The sequence below is a fragment of the Nilaparvata lugens genome, chromosome X (genome assembly GCF_014356525.2).
Source record: "Nilaparvata lugens isolate BPH chromosome X, ASM1435652v1, whole genome shotgun sequence".
Classification (NCBI taxonomy): Eukaryota; Metazoa; Arthropoda; class Insecta; order Hemiptera; family Delphacidae; genus Nilaparvata; species Nilaparvata lugens.
Window position 1 is genome coordinate 500642 of NC_052518.1, and position 19608 is coordinate 520249.

Genomic DNA, 19608 nt, shown 5'->3' on the forward strand with positions numbered 1-19608 from the left:
ACCGACAGTTTAACGTGCCCATCCGATAACACGGGAGTGATCTGGTTAAAAAACTTTTGGTATTGAGAAGGTTTGAACCCGGGATCTCTCTGCTTCTACGCAGGCACTCTATCCACTAGACCACGGATCACTCCTATCCCATGGTACGGGTCGTTCTTGTCCCAAAATTCAAGCTGATTTTTTTTAACTCAAGCCGATCACTGTCGACTTCTGTCTATTATTGATTTCCGTCTTCAATATTGTGGTACTGATGCGGTCTTTACACTTGAGCCTACTCTTCAGATTTAACAAATGCACACAAAAGTAATCAGAAGGTGTAAGATCGCACGATCTGTCAGATTTCGAATATTATAGTCGAACCTCCTCTGTATAACGAAGTCGATTATCCCGAGAAAAAATTCGCTGCAGAGAGGTATTCGTTATTGAGAGGTTCTGTCAAGAAAACTGCCACGATCCTATGGATCTTATAATATCGTATCACGGCGGTAAATAAATGAATATGGTACATAGAGCATATCATCGCGAACGTAGGTAGGGTACCTATTAGGCCAATATTAATATGGAAATTTGAAAATTCATGCTGTTTGAAAAAACATGGTTTTTGAATATTTATAGAATGTAATAAGTAAGTAAACTCACCAATTTATTTTCAGAAAGCTTGATTTGTACTATTAGTGGAGTTTAATCAAAGTACATACTCTGTAGCAATATTTTTCAACTCTTTATACTATTAGATGGAACGCAAAATACGGTTATTTTGTCAATAACTTCACTATAAATATCAACTTTCCTATTTTTTAATGTTTCATATTTGAAAAAGTGAGTAATTTTCGGTTCAATTTTGCATTTGAATAAAAATTCATGTTAGAGAAACGACTCACATCTATTCAAACAGTCAGACGTCTGGTACACTATTTTTCAGTTTTAATCCTTGCCTGATAATTTTGAAAGTCTCTAGAACTTCTTGATCTGACGGATTCTTCTCCTCAGGTTCGTCACAGCTATCATCATCATAGTCAGTTCAAAGAATTGAAATGTGTGACAAAAACAAGAATGGAGAAGTCCAGTCGTTCACCTGCCTGGTCTACAATAATGACAAGTTCTTGGAATTCAATATCCAGTAACTTGCATTCAATTTCCGACTTGTGTTTCACCCTCTATTAACTGTCTACCACCCTTTCTTCTTCTTACCTGAATTGCCAATATTATAAGTCTATTGACCTTTCTGCTGAAACTAAACATTTCCTTGAAAATAACCATCTGCTTCCAATACACACTACACTTTGTATGTTGAAGTCAAGAGAAAACTTTATGGTTGAGAGGTCTGAAATTCTTTACATAGAGGTAAAAAAGCAGCAAAAACTCTAAAATGTCATGGGACCAGGTAAAAATTCGTTGTGTAGAGGATTTCGTTAAGTGGAGGTTCGTTATAGAGAGGTTTGACTGTATTCTATGGTGTAGCAAACGGTTATCAGCTTTTGGGCTGGTTGGCAGCAACTGTCCATGCCTGTCTGTCATCTGGCATCCTTTTGAGGTCTCTGTAGTTGGCACATCTCAGTTGTTCTATGGCCTTCCTCATGCATTACTACCCTCCATTATTATTTTTGTTAGTTCCTCATGTCGAAGAATATGACCAACCAGTAGTGCTCTTCTCTTTTCTATTTCTTTCAGAAGACAATCTCTCTCAAACTTTTTGAAACACCTCTTCATTCGTTAAATTCTCTCCTTCCAACTGATCCTCAACATTCTTCTGTAGCACCATGTCTCAAAAGCAGAAATTCTTCTCTCCTCTTCCACACCTATGGTCCAAACTTCACTTCCATAGGTTGCAATGATCCTACGTTTTGAGCAATCGTTTTCTCACCTCAATGTTTTTGCAGTCAATACTTTCATTTTATTATTGAAAACAATCTTTGCTTGATAAATCCTGCTAGCTAAGTCTTTACTACTTGTCATCTTGCTTCCGAGATAGTTGAACTCATTCACTTCTTATATTAAATTCAAATTTATTTCCCCCCAAAAATAATGCCGACTGTAGTCTACCATATTGTATCATTTGATGCTTTCTATGATTTTAATCCTCAGCCTCTACTTCTTCTATCATTATTGATCCTGCTTATGACACAGTTCCTTCACTGTGAACAGATATTGAACTCCGCTTCTTTTATGACTTTATTCCTCAGCCTTATTTATGTGATGTCGTCCGATGAGCGATTCAGCAAAAAATAGTCCACTGAGCGATCCATTGTTCAGAATAACAATATGGATAGGCAAACGCTAAGTAAGAATGAGAGGACTTGGGTGTCATTAATCATCAGAGACTGTGACAGAGGAAGGCTAAATGGGTAGTGTCATGTGTATACTCGCAATACGATTATATTGATGATAATGATTGAATCGGAACTTCAGAACCCACCACCTTCCATAAAAACGAATTTTATCCTATTATGTGAATCTGTATGGAATGTGTGGAATAAAATGTGAGAGCCATTTCGTTTTTATCTTCTTCTTCTGCTTCAATCGTCCGATTGGTTGGCAGCTTTCCATCTTTGTTTGTCCAGAGCCAGCTGTTTTATTTGGGTATAGCTCTGGACCCCAAGATCCCGGGTTATCTGCTTCAAATATTGTAGCCGGGGTCTTCCACGAGCCCGTTGTCCACTGATTGCACCTTCCAGTATTGTTAGCGTGAATTCGCTGTGTCTTATAATATGTCCTATCCAAGAATGCCGTCTGTCCCTAAGAGATTTCAATAGAGTTTTTGTGTCTCTTCAGCCCTTTGAAATACTTCTTCATTTGTTATTCTATCGGTCCATTTTATTTTCAGCATTCGCCTCCAACACCATACTTCAAATGCATTAATTGCCTTTTCTTCCGCCTTACCGATAGTCCATGTCTCTGAGCCATATAGTGCAATACTCCAGATACAACTCTTTATAAGTCTCTTTCTCAAATCCAAATTCAGACTTTTGGAGGAAAGCACATTCCGTTTATTGATGAAATGGCCTTGGCTTCTCTTATACGGCGCTTTATGTCTTCTTTGTCTTTTCCATCCTCTGAAATAATGCTACCTAAGTATTAATTTTTTTTACTGTTTGAGGGCGTTATTCTCTATCTTTACTATTTCAAAATCAGATTCTTGGAGCAGATCTTCACTTCTGTCTTAGCCTTATTTATCTCCATGTAAAATTCATTTTTCAGAATGTCATGCAAGGTATTCAGTGCTCTTTCTAGATTACCTTTATATTGTGCCACTATTGCAATATCGTCTGCAAAGCGGAGCATTTGCACTCTTAATCCATTTACCTTGATTCCTGAACAATATTCCTTACATTTATTGACAGCCTGTTCTACATAGATATTGAACAAAAGCGGTGACAAACTACAACCCTGCCTTACTCCTCTCTTCGTTTTTATATACTGTGCTATAACATATAACGATTGTAGATTGGCATAAAATAAAAATTTGTGATTGCTTATGAATGTAGATTGAAATTGATCTTAAATCTTCTTGAGTAGTGTTACTCATTCACTTGAAGAAATGCAGATGATTGATAGAACTTGTTTGAATTGTAAATTTGCATATATAAATATATTATGGGCTATAATGAAGATGAATTTGAACTGATCGAAGCAGAAAGCTATTCGATCTTTACTTAACAATTATTAATGATTCCTTTTTATGGAAGGTGGTAGGTACTGATTCAATCATCATCAATATAATATCGTACATGCGCTTGGGGCCTTCCTCCGTCACTGTCCCTGATGATTCATCACACCCAAGACCTCCCATTCATAGCGTCTGCCTATCTTTATTGTTATTCTGAACAATGGATCGCTCAGTGGACTATTTTTTGCTGAATCGCTCATCGGAAGACATCACATAATTAAGGCTGAGGAATAAAGTCATAAAAGAAGCGAAGGAGTTCAATATCTGTTCACAGTGAAGGAACTGTGTCATAAGCAGGATCAATAATGATAGAAGAAGTAGAGGTTGAGGATTAAAATCATAGAAAGCATCAAATGATACAATATGGTAGACTACAGTCGGCATTTTTTGGGGGAAATAAATTTGAATTTAATATAAGAAGTGAATGAGTTCAACTATCTCGGAAGCAAGATGACAAGTAGTAAAGACTTAGCTAGCAGGATTTATCAAGCAAAGATTGTTTTCAATAATAAAATGAAAGTATTGACTGCAAAAACATTGAGGTGAGAAAACGATTGCTCAAAACGTAGGATCATTGCAACCTATGGAAGTGAAGTTTGGACCATGGGTGTGAAAGATGAGAGAAGAATTTCTGCCTTTGAGACATGGTGCTACAGAAGAACGCTGAGGATCAGTTGGAGAGAGAAAGTAACGAATGATGAAGTGTTTTAAAGAGTTTGAGAGAGCTTGTCTTCTGAAAGAAATAGAAAAGAGAAGAGCCTACTGGTTGGTCATATTCTTCGACATGAGAAACTAACAAAAGGAATAATGGAGGGTAGGAATGCATGAGGAAGGCCATAGAACAACAAACTGAGATGTGCCAACTACAGAGACCTCAAAAGGATGCCAGATGACAGACAGGCATGGACAGTTGCTGCCAACCAGCCCAAAAGCTGATAACCGTTTGCTACACCATAGAATAGTATTCAAAATCTGACAGATCGTGCGATCTTACACCTTCTGATTACTTTTGTGAGCATTATTTGTTAAATCTGAAGAGTAGGCCCAAGTGTAAAGACCGCATCAATACCACAATTGCGGACTGCTAACCCCAAAAATCGCTCATCGGACGTATTTATGTACTATTTCTCTACAACTCTTAATCTATATCTATATTATTGACGTATCATACAAGTATTTAATAATGGTATTTAATAGCTCACTCACAATTTATGTAGCTAGGTATTACAAAAATAATTGAGAGTTCAATTGAATAATATATTTTTTTAAATGTGTTGCAGGCCAGAGTCTTGGATATGGTTTTGTGAACTACCATAGACCTGAGGACGCAGAAAAAGCAATCAACACGTTGAATGGACTCAGATTGCAGAACAAAACCATCAAGGTAGGCACATAAGTGAATGTTTATGTTGAAAATTGATTTAATCAACTCGTATTATAACTGTATTTACTGGCATCGTGAGGGAGAAGATGTTATCAGTTCTACCATATTTCAAAGTTCATAGAAAGGAAACCCTCCCGAGCTAATTAAAAACTTCTTTAACTAAAACACTGCATTGTAATTATTCATCATCATATTTCAATGCTGCTAACGAAGTTCATAAATAGGAAAACCTCATGAACTAACCAAGGCTTTTTCGAAAATCAGGAAGCCTTGATTGATCCTCGTGTAATTATTAATCACAATTAAAATTTAATCGGTTTTTGTGCTACCGGCACTAAAATTGTAATCATCTTCAATGGAAACTATTTTTCAATGTTGTTTTCCATCACGAACTGCTTATTAAATCACTTTTTTCTATTAGAAAAAACGACTAGCAGTCAGATATTTTACAATAAATGAATTAATCACTGACTGTGACAACGAGATCTTTCGGCAGGTTCGCCAACTTCTTGGTTGTACTCATAGACAAGTAGAAGGATAGGATGGCAATTTTTAGTGTGCTGTTGGTGTCTATTGGATTAGTGTCTGTTGGTGCTGTTGGTGTCTATTGGATTAGAGTCTGTTGGTGCTGTTGGTGTCTATTGGATTAGTGTCTATTGGTGTCTATTGGGTTTGTTGTGGCTGAGAAGGTAATCAAAGAGGATGTGGGATTTGAAGTTGGTTTGTTCGTTTAATATACATTGTCTATTGCTTTTAAATTGGATGTATATCTCAAACTGTTCTATTGTGTCCAATTCTGGTCCTTTGTTTTTTATGTGTATGATTTATAGATCAGTATTTATGTTTGTGTGTTTGTGATTTTCTTCATTAACTTCTCAGCCACAACAAACCCAATAGACACCAACAGCACCAACAGGCACTAATCCAATAGACACCAACAGCACCAACAGGCACTAATCCAATAGACACCAACAGCACACTAAAAATTGCCATTCTATCCTTCTACTTGTCTATGAGTACAACCAAGAAGATGGCGAACCTGCCGAAAGATGTCGTTGTCACAGTCAGTGATTAATTCATTTATTGTAAAATGTCTGACTGCTAGTCGTTTTTTCTAATAGCAAAAAGGAAACTATTTGATTGGACTTTTATCTTACATTAACTTTGTATCATAATTTGAAAAATATTTTGTTTTAATCATTAGAATTATAATAAAATTATTAATCAAAATGAAAATAGGCCTTTAACCATCCTTGGTAAATCAAGAACCCTCAAGCAAAATTTCAGTTATGATGATGCGTCAAACATTGTAACTTAGATGGAACAATATACTGTACAGAGTTTCAGCATAGAGAAACAGCGTAAGTAGATATCCCATGGTATAGGGAATTTATGTCGCAACTTTTACTGTTATCTCAAGCCGATTTCTGTTGATTATTGTCAATTTCTACTGTTTTGTTGTGGTGAGAGTGTATGAACGGCACAATTTGAGAGACTACCAGCGTCACACAGCTGCATGGGAAAGAACTACGTGAACTATCGGCTTGGGATAACAGTAAAAGTTGCGACATAAACGCCCTATACCATGGGATATCTTCTTATGCTATTGTTTCTCTATGGTTTCAGGTACCTACTCATGTGTTTTACAGTTCTATTAAAGTTGTGATTGGATGTCATCTCCACTCTCTCCACTGGATGAAACTAATAAAATCGTTGGAAAGCGCTGTATTATTGTGCCTATGAATTTGTTGACTGGATCGTATATTTTCAGGTTTCTTTCGCTCGACCGAGTAGCGAAGCGATAAAAGGTGCGAACTTGTATGTTAGTGGACTACCCAAGAACATGGCCCAACAAGATCTAGAAAATTTATTCAGCCCCTACGGACGCATCATCACTTCTCGTATTCTCTGTGATAATATAACAGGTTAGTATAACATTATCTATATTGCTACTTGCATTACATATTTATAAAACTACACCTATTTTCGAACTATTGTTTCCTTCCGTGTATCCGTAGAGGAGCGCTGAGGACTGTATTTTGAATTATTTCGAAACCTCTTTGAACTTGATTTATAATTATTGTGCTCTGTATTTACATGTACATATAGGCTAATTTACTTGATGAAAAATTGTATAATCATGTAAGAATTTGATTGCATTCACTTCACTTTTTGTTTCATTTCAAATATGCATCGTTGAGAAGTTAGCTATAGTTTGTGTCACAAAATAATTATGTTAATTTATATCTTCTTCCGGGTTAATGATAAGTCTTCAATAGTGTAAGATATGTGAACAATGCATGCTTGAACCATATAACAATTCACCTTTGAAAATTGGAACGTGGATGTGAATGAATATTCCATTTCCATATTAGACCAGTTAAAATCTCATCACGGTAACTTGCATCAATAAATATATTGTTTCATATCTCGTTCAAATGCCAATTATAAATCCATAATCTGGATGAAACTGAGCTAGTTTATTGGTAACAATTTGGTAAGGACAAGCCAATTTTTAGAATTAAAATAATCATTATTTGTGATAAATTCAAGTTACAATAAGATTATTCTCAGAATAAACAATGAATTAATGCTTCAGATTTTATCTGGGATGAAATCCTAGATTTATCTAGGATAAAGTAACATTTCTTCTTAAAAACTACAAATACTGGCTTCCTCATTACTCTTTTGAACAAGGTCTAAAGTTTGGACTGTCTAGTCTGAAAGTTTGGACTAATCCCCCAACATACTTGAGCATCACCATACAAATTGTTGAATTTTGAAGGGATTTGATAGGGAATTTAGATTTGTGAGATACAAAGATTTGACTTGTAATATGGTTGAAGCAAGCAGTTAATGTTCGGATTGAGAGTGTCTTGGGAATCATACTCGTCCACAATAATTGAATATCATAACTTATAGTTTTGAAGCATGCTGTTGCGGGGAATAATAAGCTATTACTCTTGTCATATCATTTGCATGAATCGATTGCCTTGGGGAATAGCATTGGCCAATCATTTTGAGCTTTATTCGACCGGGTTCTCGGATTTAGACTATGTATACTTTTGGTTTCTTGAAAGCTTTTATTCATGCATTCATTTGAGGTGAACATTATTCATATGGGACTATGCTTTGCTATCTTTATTCTAATATTGAAATTGGTGCAAGAATGTGTTTTTGTTGATTGCAGGTGGTCAATCTTGCCAAAGCTCAAAAGTAAAGTCACAGTTGGAATGGTAAAAATGTTTATTCAGTTTCCTTTTCCAACGTATTTGATTTTTATTTCGTATGATTTCATCTGACAAGACAACGGTCACGGTACGGTACCTGGGGCTACATTCATACAATACCTTCTAAGCTTCTTTTCAGCTTTGAAAGGGTTATTTTGATCGGACTAAAAACAATTCAATCGCTCTTTCCAAACAAAACTATACAACTGAAACCAAATTATTATTTTTCGCCATCGGATAAGCTATTTTTGGTCAATTACCGGGAAATTTGAGCCCTTAATACAGTGGACAGGACAGGACATTCTCAATTAGATACAATTTTCTGTTATGTGTTTTGTTCTGTTGTTGTGGAAAACGTTATGTAAAATATAACATTTGTTTTTTTTTGTCTCTTTGTTTGCAGTTCGCCAATACGTCGGGGGGACTGGCGACAATGTGCCATGTACGTGAGAGTCTCATCTCTTTATTTTTACAATCTAAGTATTTGACTAACAACCAAATACGTAACGAGTCCACTTCTCTGTTAACATTGATCGAGTACACAATATGTGCCTTGTAATATTTATTGTAACGTAGATGATTTGTTTAAATTTAATATTACTCCCGATAAGTTGTTGTTATTGTCCATGGCTTGCTAACGTTTTATGCATATCAATAATTGAAAGTTGCACTCTTTTACTTTTTGTAATAGATTGGAAATACTTGAGTGGGTGAACCCCAGCAAGCTGTCACTCTTACCTCGTCTCAAAACATCAGTTTCAGTCTCATCAATTTAAGCCAACAACCATACTATTGTGTTCTAGTACCTATACTACACATCCGATTTGGTGTCTTCATTGTCATTTAGCACACATTCATTTCATACTTTACTTTATTATTCATTCACATGTAAACCAATAATCTTATTCTTTCAGTTTACTAACTCATCTCCTATTTATTTATCTTATTAATTGAATCGATGAGTGGAGTTCTACTCTTATTTTCTTTTGAGAGTTACTTATTTGAAATGATTATTCCTGACTTGTCCTATACTCCATAACTGGAGTCCTTAGGACGTAATCTATAAAAAAAATGATGGGTCTAGTATTAAAATATTTGTTTCATTTTCAATAATAACTAACTTCTATAAAAATATAATTCACTAGTTATTAATCCATCGGGAATTTTTTCCATCAATTCTTTATTACCTTATCTGAAAAAGATATTGCTGCGAGAAAATCAAGTGTTCATTCTTCTTTTCTAGATATGTGTTTGTTTGTTTCATCTTTAGTGTTTTGTTTTCTTCTCTGATTCTTTTAGCATTGTGTTTTGCTATTGCACTGTGTGATACAAGAGCTTTGGCTAGGTTACGCCTTTAACCGCATACATATCAATTGTCTATATATGTGTACCTATATATATTTGTTGCATGTCATAATCATTTGTACATATATAATCAAACCTCTCACATTTTCTTGGAAAATTGTGTCTGTCATAATGGGTACTAAGTTTTATATATTATAATAATTTCGAACAAGTCTTAATTTTTGGTTTTCATATCAGTTTGGTTACACTTGCATTTTATAGGCAAGAAGTGTATTTTCTTGAATGAATATAACCTAGGTGAGTTGGGTGAGGGGGTAAATGCTTCACGTTTAAAATGGGATAAAAATGGAACTAGAAATATTCTAAAATGATAGTTATTACTTTTCCTCCACCTACTGTCAAAATTACTTACTTTACTCCCTGAAACATGATACTAAAGTGTCACTTTTTCGCTCTCGGTACTAAAAAACAGAGGAGTAAAAGTGACTCCATTTAAATAACATGGGAAGCATCTCTATTTTAAAAACGTACATTTGGAATAGGTCAGAAGGTCTAAGCTCAGATGAGGAAGCATATAGAGTAGTCATTAAACCAACTAAATTCAATACCTCAACCAGACATTTGATCGATATATAAAATTTATGTTTGTATGCTGAAATTATTATTACAAACTTCATATCACTATACTAAAAAAAATGTATATATTTTTCTTTTATTCCATGTTATTCAAAATATCAGCCAACGAATATTACTTATTAACTAATCAAATTTGAAACGGGAACTTCATCATAGCTATAGTTTTGGCTGTCATTGTTGTTACAACTTTAGCCGACAGATAGTGCTGTCGGAGGAGAACTGTGATTACAAGCCAGCATATACGTTTTTAAAAATTATTTTATTAGCAGTTTTTATAAAAATGTAGGTGGAGGAAAAATGTTGTGTATATCACGAGTGAAAAATGTTTTTTCTCCCTCAGGAAAATTGTTGCCCTCGGCTTCGCCTCGGGCTTCAAACTTTTCCCTCAGGGAGAAAAAACAGCACTTTTCACTCTAGATATACAAATAACTATTTTAAATCAATTATTGTGAAGAATTGGCCAATTACTTTTAATGCTCTGAATTCCAATTGTTGAGCCCTTCATTGATAGAAAAAACTTGTTACTTGGTTCACGTTATTTATTTATTTATTTATATTTTTTACAAAGAAACACTGATTGGGCGAGAAAAACTAAGGATACTCCTTGTACTATTTCTCTCCCAAATTTAGATAACATTTTTAAAGTCCAAAATAGGATAAATAGGTTATGAATGCCGCTCGTTCATTGGAGTGTCAAGTGTACATTAAATTTTCTCTGCATAAATCCAATTAAATGTTGAACGGGATTTGAATGCATGGTGAACATTGTATGAAAATGGGGTGATTCAAATATGTTTTGGGTATGGTAAGGAATTTTTGTTAAAGCCATAATTTTATTAATGTTTTTCTTCAGTCAACATTTAAAATGTTGATGGTGATTGGTATTGCATGTCAACAATATAGTCTAGCAATATTGATATGATGTAATCATTGTGATGTTATAATGTGTCATTTAGTGGGTGACCACTTTCAATAGATCAAAAGTTCTTACTTTCAGTCTTCTGCAACTTTCTTGTTGTTCACATTGGAATCCATATAAAATTCATAAATTTTTCTGTAATTCATCCTCATAATATCCTTGAAAAATCTAAGAATAGTGTGATCATTAGATCTGCGGGAGATTTTTTTCAAAATTTAATAAGCGGGTTATCTTGGAAGGGTTTTCCACTAATGACTCAATTGTGGTCTACTGTAATTATTTTCTTGGTTTACATACATCATAAATACATTATAAACTGCAACTTTTGTTGCTTCTGAATGCATCAGACTGTTCTAAATTCTATTAAATATTATTAAGGAATAAAATTCAAGAAAGAGAATAAATTGTTGAGACGAAAATCAGATACTTTTGTATTGTCATAAACAATTATTACATTCAAAGACATCAACAAATTAAAAACGTAGATCTTTGTCATTATACATGAAATTTGTATATGTTATACAAAATCACACAATGAAAAGGTGAGAAAAGCCACTTACTTTGGGGAATTTCATAATTAACACTTGGCCACCACATCAGTCTATCAGTCTACCACTGATGATGATGCCAAGTGCATCGAAACTAGTTTGGACTCAAATTAATTATGTGGAATTAACAATATCTTTCCATTTCACCTTAATTTCATAATTGGTAGCCTACTTCTAGCTGGAAGAGGGAAAAGTCCATGTCACTGAGCTAATTTTTCCAACCAAAGCTTTTGCTTTCTAAAATTTATTCTGTTCCAAAGATACGTCATTTGGTATTTTTCTTCCATTCTTTCATAATACTGTTTCAGTTTCATGGCGAAATTTCTGACTTCATTAGTCTGTAGCTTGTTGAAATAGCCCAATGCATGAACATTGTTTTAAGTCTTGTCATAAGAGTATTGATGGTGAAAAATTATCGACTTTTTGAGCTGTTATATGAATCCAATATTGTCTCTTGTCAAATGCTTATTAGAAAATGTCGGCTCAGCCTTCTTTGTGAAATTTTGAATCGTAAATGTGAGTTGCTATTCGAATGGAGGTTTCATGTTCAATCATTCACACAAGAGTTCAACCCCCGCTAAGCCTAAAACTGTTATTTTTATGAATATATAACTATAACCGCTTCATGAGAGATATCCATTAAATATAATAGCAAGTTCTATTCATCTATTCAACTATTTAATCTTCAAAAAAGAGACTTTAGGCTATTCATTCCAAAAGTTTTCAACTTTTTTCCTGTAGTTGCCTAGAGAATAGAAATTTTCTGCACCGATTATTATTCCTATAAATTGAACTTGTTTTTTTTCTGATGGTTTCAACTCAAATAATTGATCCTCATCCACTCCTAAATATTCCTTATCGTTCAGCTTTAAGTTTCACATTGAGGCTCCCACGTCATCCAATAGAACTTTGGAAGAGAATGAACATTTTCCAAAAGCGATCTAGATGTGAATAGATCCAGACTAAGTTGGAGTATCCATCTCATGATTCAACGAGGGTAATATCCAGTATTTGTTTCATTAAGGCTGTTTGGTACACCTTTTTATTTTTATTTAAATTGGATAATCTTTTCAATATAATTGTTAAGATCATTATAAGAGTGAGAAAAAGTGGTAACTGAAATTTTTAAGTGGTCTAATAAGCGAGTTATGGGTTGTTGAAGTGCTAAACTCCATTTTCTTTCCAGATCATATACGGTTTCGACTATATTATTAGAACTTCTCTTAGAAATTCAATAAATGTATCTTTCCAAACTAAAACATTTTATTCCTCATATTGTTCATAAATAAAAAAGTAACATTTTTTGTAAATTCGATAACTTGTTTATTATGGCATTAATCGCGAAAAAACGTATATTAGAACAAAGCCAATGATATACTGAATGTATTAAAGTAAACTCCAATGGAAAATTCGAAACCGTTTATGATCTGGAAAGAAAACGGAGTTTAGCACTTCAACAACCCATAACTCGCTTATTAGACCACTTAAAAATTTCAGTTGCCACTTTTTCTCACTCTTATAATGATCTTAACAATTGTATTGAAAGAGATTAGCCAATAAAAAAGTTAACCGAACTACCGAACTGCCTTAAGGATCAAAATCTGAATTATTGACAGGTGTAGAATATAAAGAATTGGGAAGTGTGCAAAGCCTAGTGCATTTCAACTTCAGTCTGCACTGGTCATGGGCTCGATTCCCTTTGCCATCTGGCATTATTGATCACCTCACTCTCACTCAATATTCAATTTTCGGTATTAAATACTCCCCACTCAATCAATATCAGGCAATAGTTTTCAGAAAATACTGTACTTATTATCTTTGGGACGATAAAAATAGGGTGGTAAATGAATTGGCACACAATCCTGGATATCAATTGTTGGAAAACCCTGTCTAAGTTGTGTTTTGGTTATGATAGAATTACTTTGAAACACAGTTTCTAAACTGCAAAATTTTAGAAAATAAGTTGTGTTTGATAAGAGGATAGAATTACTATGAAACACAGTGTCTGAATTGCCACAGTTTACTAAATAATTTGTGTTTAGTAAGTTGTGTTTGAAAAGAGGATAGAATTACTTATGAAGATGAAAAACTGCCAGAGATTGAAAAATAAGTTTTGTTTGAAATTGACAATAAACTTTATTTGCAAAAGAAAATTTTGTAAGTTGTGTTTGATAAGAAAATAAGTTGTGTTTGATAAGAGGATAGAATTACTAAGAAACAAAGCGTCTGAACTGCCACAGTTTACTAAATAATTTGTGTTTAGTAAGTTGTGTTTGGAAAGAGGATAGAAGTTTTATAGACAAGAGGTCATAAGTTTTGTAGAAAACGATGTTTTCTAGGATGGAATTACTAGGGAAAACGATGTTTAAACTACACAAGTATTGATAAAAATAATATCTCTGTTTGAAATTGACATTAAACTTTATTTGCAAAAGAAAATTTTGTAAGTTGTGTTTGATAAGAGAATGGAATTACCAGGGAAAACGATGTTTAAACTACACAAGTGTTGATAAAAATAACATCTTTGTTGAAGATGTAAAGTGAAATGGTGTGTTTTCATGTATTGCAGGCTTGTCAAAGGGCGTGGGCTTCATCAGATTCGATCAACGCATAGAGGCCGAGCGAGCCATCCAGGAACTGAACGGCACCATTCCAAAGGGTTCAACTGAGCCGATTACAGTCAAATTCGCCAACAACCCCAGCAACAACAACAAGGCAATCCCACCTCTAGCGGCCTACCTGGCTCCCCAGGCGGCAAGGCGGTTCGGTGGTCCTATTCATCATCCCACGGGACGCTTCAGGTACATTCCTCTGTCTCCAATAAACAGGTAGGGCTGGACAGTAGTTCTAGATGCAGCTACAACTTCATACTTACATACAACTTAAAATTTTGCCATCTTCATCCCCTGTCATCAGTTTCGCTCTAATCGACCTACAATCAATCGACCTGTCATCAATCTCTCTCTAATCGACCTACAATCAATCGACCTGTCATCAATCTCTCTCTAAACCTAGCGCCGCAGTGCAGGATGGTTTCTTACAGCTTGGCGTTGTTGTCATTCGAGATGGGTGTCTGGCTTGGAAGTGTTTCGGCCGCATTGCAGGATGACTGTTAACGGTTGCCAGAAGATCAACAGCTGGATTTTTTCGTTATTTTTTGTGATAGAGAAATTCTGATTGCAGATTCGTTCTCAGCGACCCCAAGTTTAGCCTAAAGGCTCAGAATGTCAACAATGTTTTTAAATAATTAAAAATCATCATGAAAAGTCATTAATATGGAAGTACACCACGTTTCTGGTAACTTTTTACTGGTGACTGGAGTTATTATTGACACACAAAAATCAAAATAATCGAGAGAAAGAAAACTGCTGATGAACGCGAATAAGACCGCCACTCCATTGTTCTATTGTCTCGGCTGCTTGGCTGAGCCTGGCTGGAGGGATCAAATAACCGACTGGTTTGATCTTTCGTCTGTCCGCTAGGCGGAACTACGCCGACCATTGCTGGGTGGAAGATGTTACTGCGGCCGCTCGCATTCCCACCAACGCTGCTATTATTTGCTGTCTCAGCGCCTAGTCCGATTCAGCCAAGCAACCAGCCTGCACTGCGGAGCTAGGTTAATCGACCTACAATCAATCGACCTGTCATCAATCTCTCTCTAATCGACCTACAGTCGACCTCGCCCACGTATCAAAACGTTCTGGATAGGCTAGTTAAGCTATTCACACTGTGTATTTGGTCGCTCTGAAGACGACCAATAAAAATGTATAGTAAAAAATTCTGCAAAGTTGCAAATTTTTCTAATGGCGTCGCTAGTAAGGTTCATTATATTCATGATGGATGCTGGGAAAGTGCATGACCTACTTGGTTTAGTTTGATCTTCAAAATCTAGTCTTTCTTCTCTTCACTAAACTGTGCAGCTTCAGATTTTTGCATTCTTATATCGCTTCTCCACCACTGGGAATATTTCTTACTCTTTCCTTCCTATTTTTCGCTCACTCCACTTCATACTCTCTCTCATAAAATGCTCTTATTTTTTGCAACATAATGAAATTGAATTGATTATTATATGAGTACTGGTTATTAATAAGAAAACAAAGATATTGTCAAATTTCACTATAATATCTTTGTTTTGTTAGTACTGGTTAGCTTTGGAGCCAATATATCAGGCTACTTGTAACGATTTTGACAATTTTCAATGTGTGGAAGGAATGAGCTAAGGCATCACTTGTACATATGGATTTTGATTAAACTAATACTGTATAGTGTTTGTAAAACTTTGGACTTCTTGGACAGAGTCCTATTTTACAAATTATTTAGTTTTATACTAACAGTACTTTAAGCGCTTGCTCATACTATACTAACTACTAATACCGTATTACCCTACTTGTACAGGGATGAAAATACCATTACAGTTGGCCTACCAACAATTATTTAATACCTTGTATTTTTGATTGATAATTTTAACTAATGGTTTTTATTAATTAAACGCTTCCATAGGAAAGTACCTTTTAATTCAGTGATGCATTAAAGCATTAATTTCAAATAAAATAAAAATTTCTAGTCATTGTTTAGCAAGAATAGAACCTTCACCTCCCATCCATAAAATTATTCCACATTGTCTGAGTCCCATCGCATCCACAAAAAATAAAAACTTCATAAACCCCAGTTCTGGCTCTATTCAGAAAATCTTGAAGCGGCCACTTAATTTGTTAATTACTGTTCAGTACTTTGAGATTCCTGTGTATTTTTTTCATTGATTAACACACGAACTCTGCCGAAAACTTATTCTGTATTGTGTAACGAATTTGATTCTGTTTTTACAAAGGAAATCAAACCACCATAGTTCGAAGATTAACTATTGAAATGGGTTGGGTAGTAGCATAGTGAAAATATAGCACTTATGCTATCTTTTCTCTATGTGGTAGTAGGTAATGTGGTTATGTAGTATATAATGGGTTATACAAATTATTCTTTTTTGATTTTTTAACTAGAGGCTTTAAGGAATTGTGTCTCCCTACTTCATATAATCTACTTTCATGTATTTCATTCCTAAATCACTATCTAGAGAACTCCTTATAAGATACCTGCCACTGCTTGGATTTCATTATTATCAAAAGTTGATAATTCTTGGTTTTGCATTGGCTGAGCACAATTAGCCCGCTTTCCTCGCATCTGCATTACATCAGCATACAATAACACTAAGCTGCAGCATAACTTAAAAGTTGTAACAAGTTGGAAATATCAATATTGGATCAGTCAATGGATATTCGTTTTAAGATTTGAAATATGTTCATAGTAAATTTAGCATTCAGTAACTGAATCAGCCAATAATATTCATTTCAAGATTTTACCCTGCATAATCTCGTTATCAAAGCAAATGACTGTGATAGAATTCCTTACTTGAGCCCTACGTTACCATAAAATTGTACGTGAAAAATAATGGTTTTGAAAAACTGATGCTTTTCCATTCTCAACTGATATATTAGTGCAGCTTGTTGCTAATTATTCTCAGTGTTTGATTTTATTCCTCTATTTTGTTTTAGCACTGGCAAGACCATGCTAGCCATAAACAAAGGCTTACAGAGGTCAGTATTTATAGATAAATATGAATTAAGTGTGCTGTGCTCTAAGCTTGCCTGTATGAAGCATTCATTTTTGGTACATTTTTGAGCCTTATTATTCGTTGTTTGTTTTGTCGCACTGTTGCTGGATTTCATTAGTTTCCCATGTTTTACCACCACCTTCACCAACTTCTGTTTTATTTTCCTTTTTTCAGTGCTACAACATGTTTTGACTTTGAGTTGGATAATGTTGATTGATAATCTGTGGATAATTCCTCAATTTTCCAGCAGCATGAATGCCTGTTTGTGCTATTCTTGTAATAAAAACATGTTGACTGTATTCAGCTATCGAATTATTATTTATCGAATCTAAAGTACATCGTATAATCTTTTATGCGACAATCAATACATTGCTAATCATACACAAAAAAGGCATGATATAGATTATCGATGAGAATCACATCGCTTGTGATATTAATATGTTATAGTAGCACCGGCACAGTAAAAACTTGAACTTGATTGAATCAGCTGGTGGTTAAACTCAAAATGAACCACATTCTAACAAAGGAGACTTGATATGGATTAAATCCAGTTCGGAATGAAATTTCGTTTAAATGGCACTGTGCGAACAGCACTTAGGTCAACAAATATCGATTAAACTATAGGGGTTTTCATTAAGCGCTTCCAATCTTTGAATTTGAATAAGAAAGCTGTGTGTAAGATATTTATGAGATTATTTTTGTGTGAAAGGATTATCAATGCCATTTTGCATGGAATGTGATAATATTGAAATGGCCGCCTCGGTGGGGTGATCTGGGGGCATAAATCGGGCTAAATTTTATTGATGGCTTGATTAATTTTGACTTCTTGGGCTTCGAAGGTCCACGGGTTATGGACATAGACGTGTGCCGTTCAGGAAAAAGTTTTTGTACTCAAATCACACGAAATGGCCAGTTGACATCGCCTCTTCGCGAAATAGCCGCACTTCTAGATTGTCAGTTCTGTGCGCTGTCTAGCATATTGAACCGTCTTGCTATTGTCCATCATATTGCAAACATCGCATAATGTCCACGTCCAGTTTAGGTTACAATAAGTCCATAATAAACTCACTGAAGGCAGGAGCAGAGCGTGGCGTGGCGTTCCAGAGCGGAGAGTGGCGTGGCGTGGTCAGAGCGTTAATGATACACACAGGAAGCGTCTGAGCGTCAAGCGTCAAGAGCCTAGAATAGTAGAGTAGAAGAGTACAAGAGTAGACCAGACTTGCACTCGCACTGTGACGCTCCGCTTGTAGACGCTCCAAAAAACAAACCAGCTTGTTCCAAAGTTTGACGCCACGCTCCGCTCTGCAAGTAGACGCTTCCAGTTTGTTGCAGCTCATTACTTAACATGATATTGTTCACGACGCTCTTCAACGCCACGCTTCGCTCCGCTTTCATTGTGTTTGTACCCTAAGTTGAAGTCAGAGAGACTAAGACTTGTGAGTGATGACTGTTGCTGATTCTCCTGCACATTCTAATGTAAAGCGACAATATTCTTGGCAGACCTTGCGATCCATTGTTGTACGGGTGTTGTTCGAACATTTTCTGAAACAGTTTCCTCAAATTTGTTCACCACATTGCGATTGGTTGAAGCTCTTAAAACATTGCTTGTACAGAAAACTTCATCGTACTGGACGCTATAACTTCTCATGTTAATTTGGCAATACATGCTGAATAGATGAGAACCAATTTGTCTTTTGTAGCTTCAATAATACGGCCGCAACCAGTTGTCCAAGTTAGGAAGCTCTTAATGGAAAACCCTCTACCCCAAAGCCTGAGTTGATAGTATAGACCTTAAATGATGGCATTACACCCAGTGAGTCAACTTGAAGGTATTGTGTAAGCTATTAGATGAATTTGGGATATATTGAAATGAGAGTTTAATGATAATAAATGATCATCTCTTTTTGCAATTATGGTGCAGTGAGACTCAAGTGCAGAATTTTCCGCAAAACATAAATCGCTGTACAGCCAAGGTGTTCTACAAACTACAAGCAAAAAAATCTGGTGTGGTACACTCACACAACTTTCCTTGCTCATTGATCTATAAGCCTCATTCTTAAACGAGGATAATTTAGGGGAATAACATTATGTCGATTGGCGGCTAAATAATTAAAACTACGATTATACTATTGTTATTGTGTTCAGAGTACATTTTCCTTTGTTTGAATCATGAAATTTGAGGATTTTTTAAAAGTTGTCAGAACAGCTGTTCTACAAATAAAATATCGACATGTGTTCTTTTGAATAAACTGCTCTACCTACTTACCTCACGCACGAGAAGGAGGTTACAAAGTAAATTTCTCAGGGATGGGGT

The 19608-nt window shown here is 35.2% G+C and overlaps 1 protein-coding gene across 8 annotated transcripts in view; it reads left to right on the forward strand.

The window, feature by feature from the left end:
- Positions 1 to 19608, forward strand: part of LOC111064270 (ELAV-like protein 3) — a 152259-nt gene that overhangs the window by 121762 nt on the left and 10889 nt on the right. For 2 of the 8 annotated variants that reach the window (XM_022351977.2, XM_039442198.1), the window contains exons 3-7: positions 4948 to 5051; positions 6823 to 6976; positions 8685 to 8723; positions 14259 to 14490; positions 17236 to 17277. In XM_022351977.2, coding sequence (XP_022207669.1) covers positions 4948 to 5051; positions 6823 to 6976; positions 8685 to 8723; positions 14259 to 14490; positions 17236 to 17277 — 571 coding nt within the window. Of the gene's footprint in view, positions 1 to 4946; positions 5052 to 6822; positions 6977 to 8684; positions 8724 to 14258; positions 14491 to 17235; positions 17278 to 19608 lie in introns of all 8 variants that reach the window. The other 6 variants (XM_022351978.2, XM_039442199.1, XM_039442201.1 and 3 more) reach the window with 4 other exon arrangements.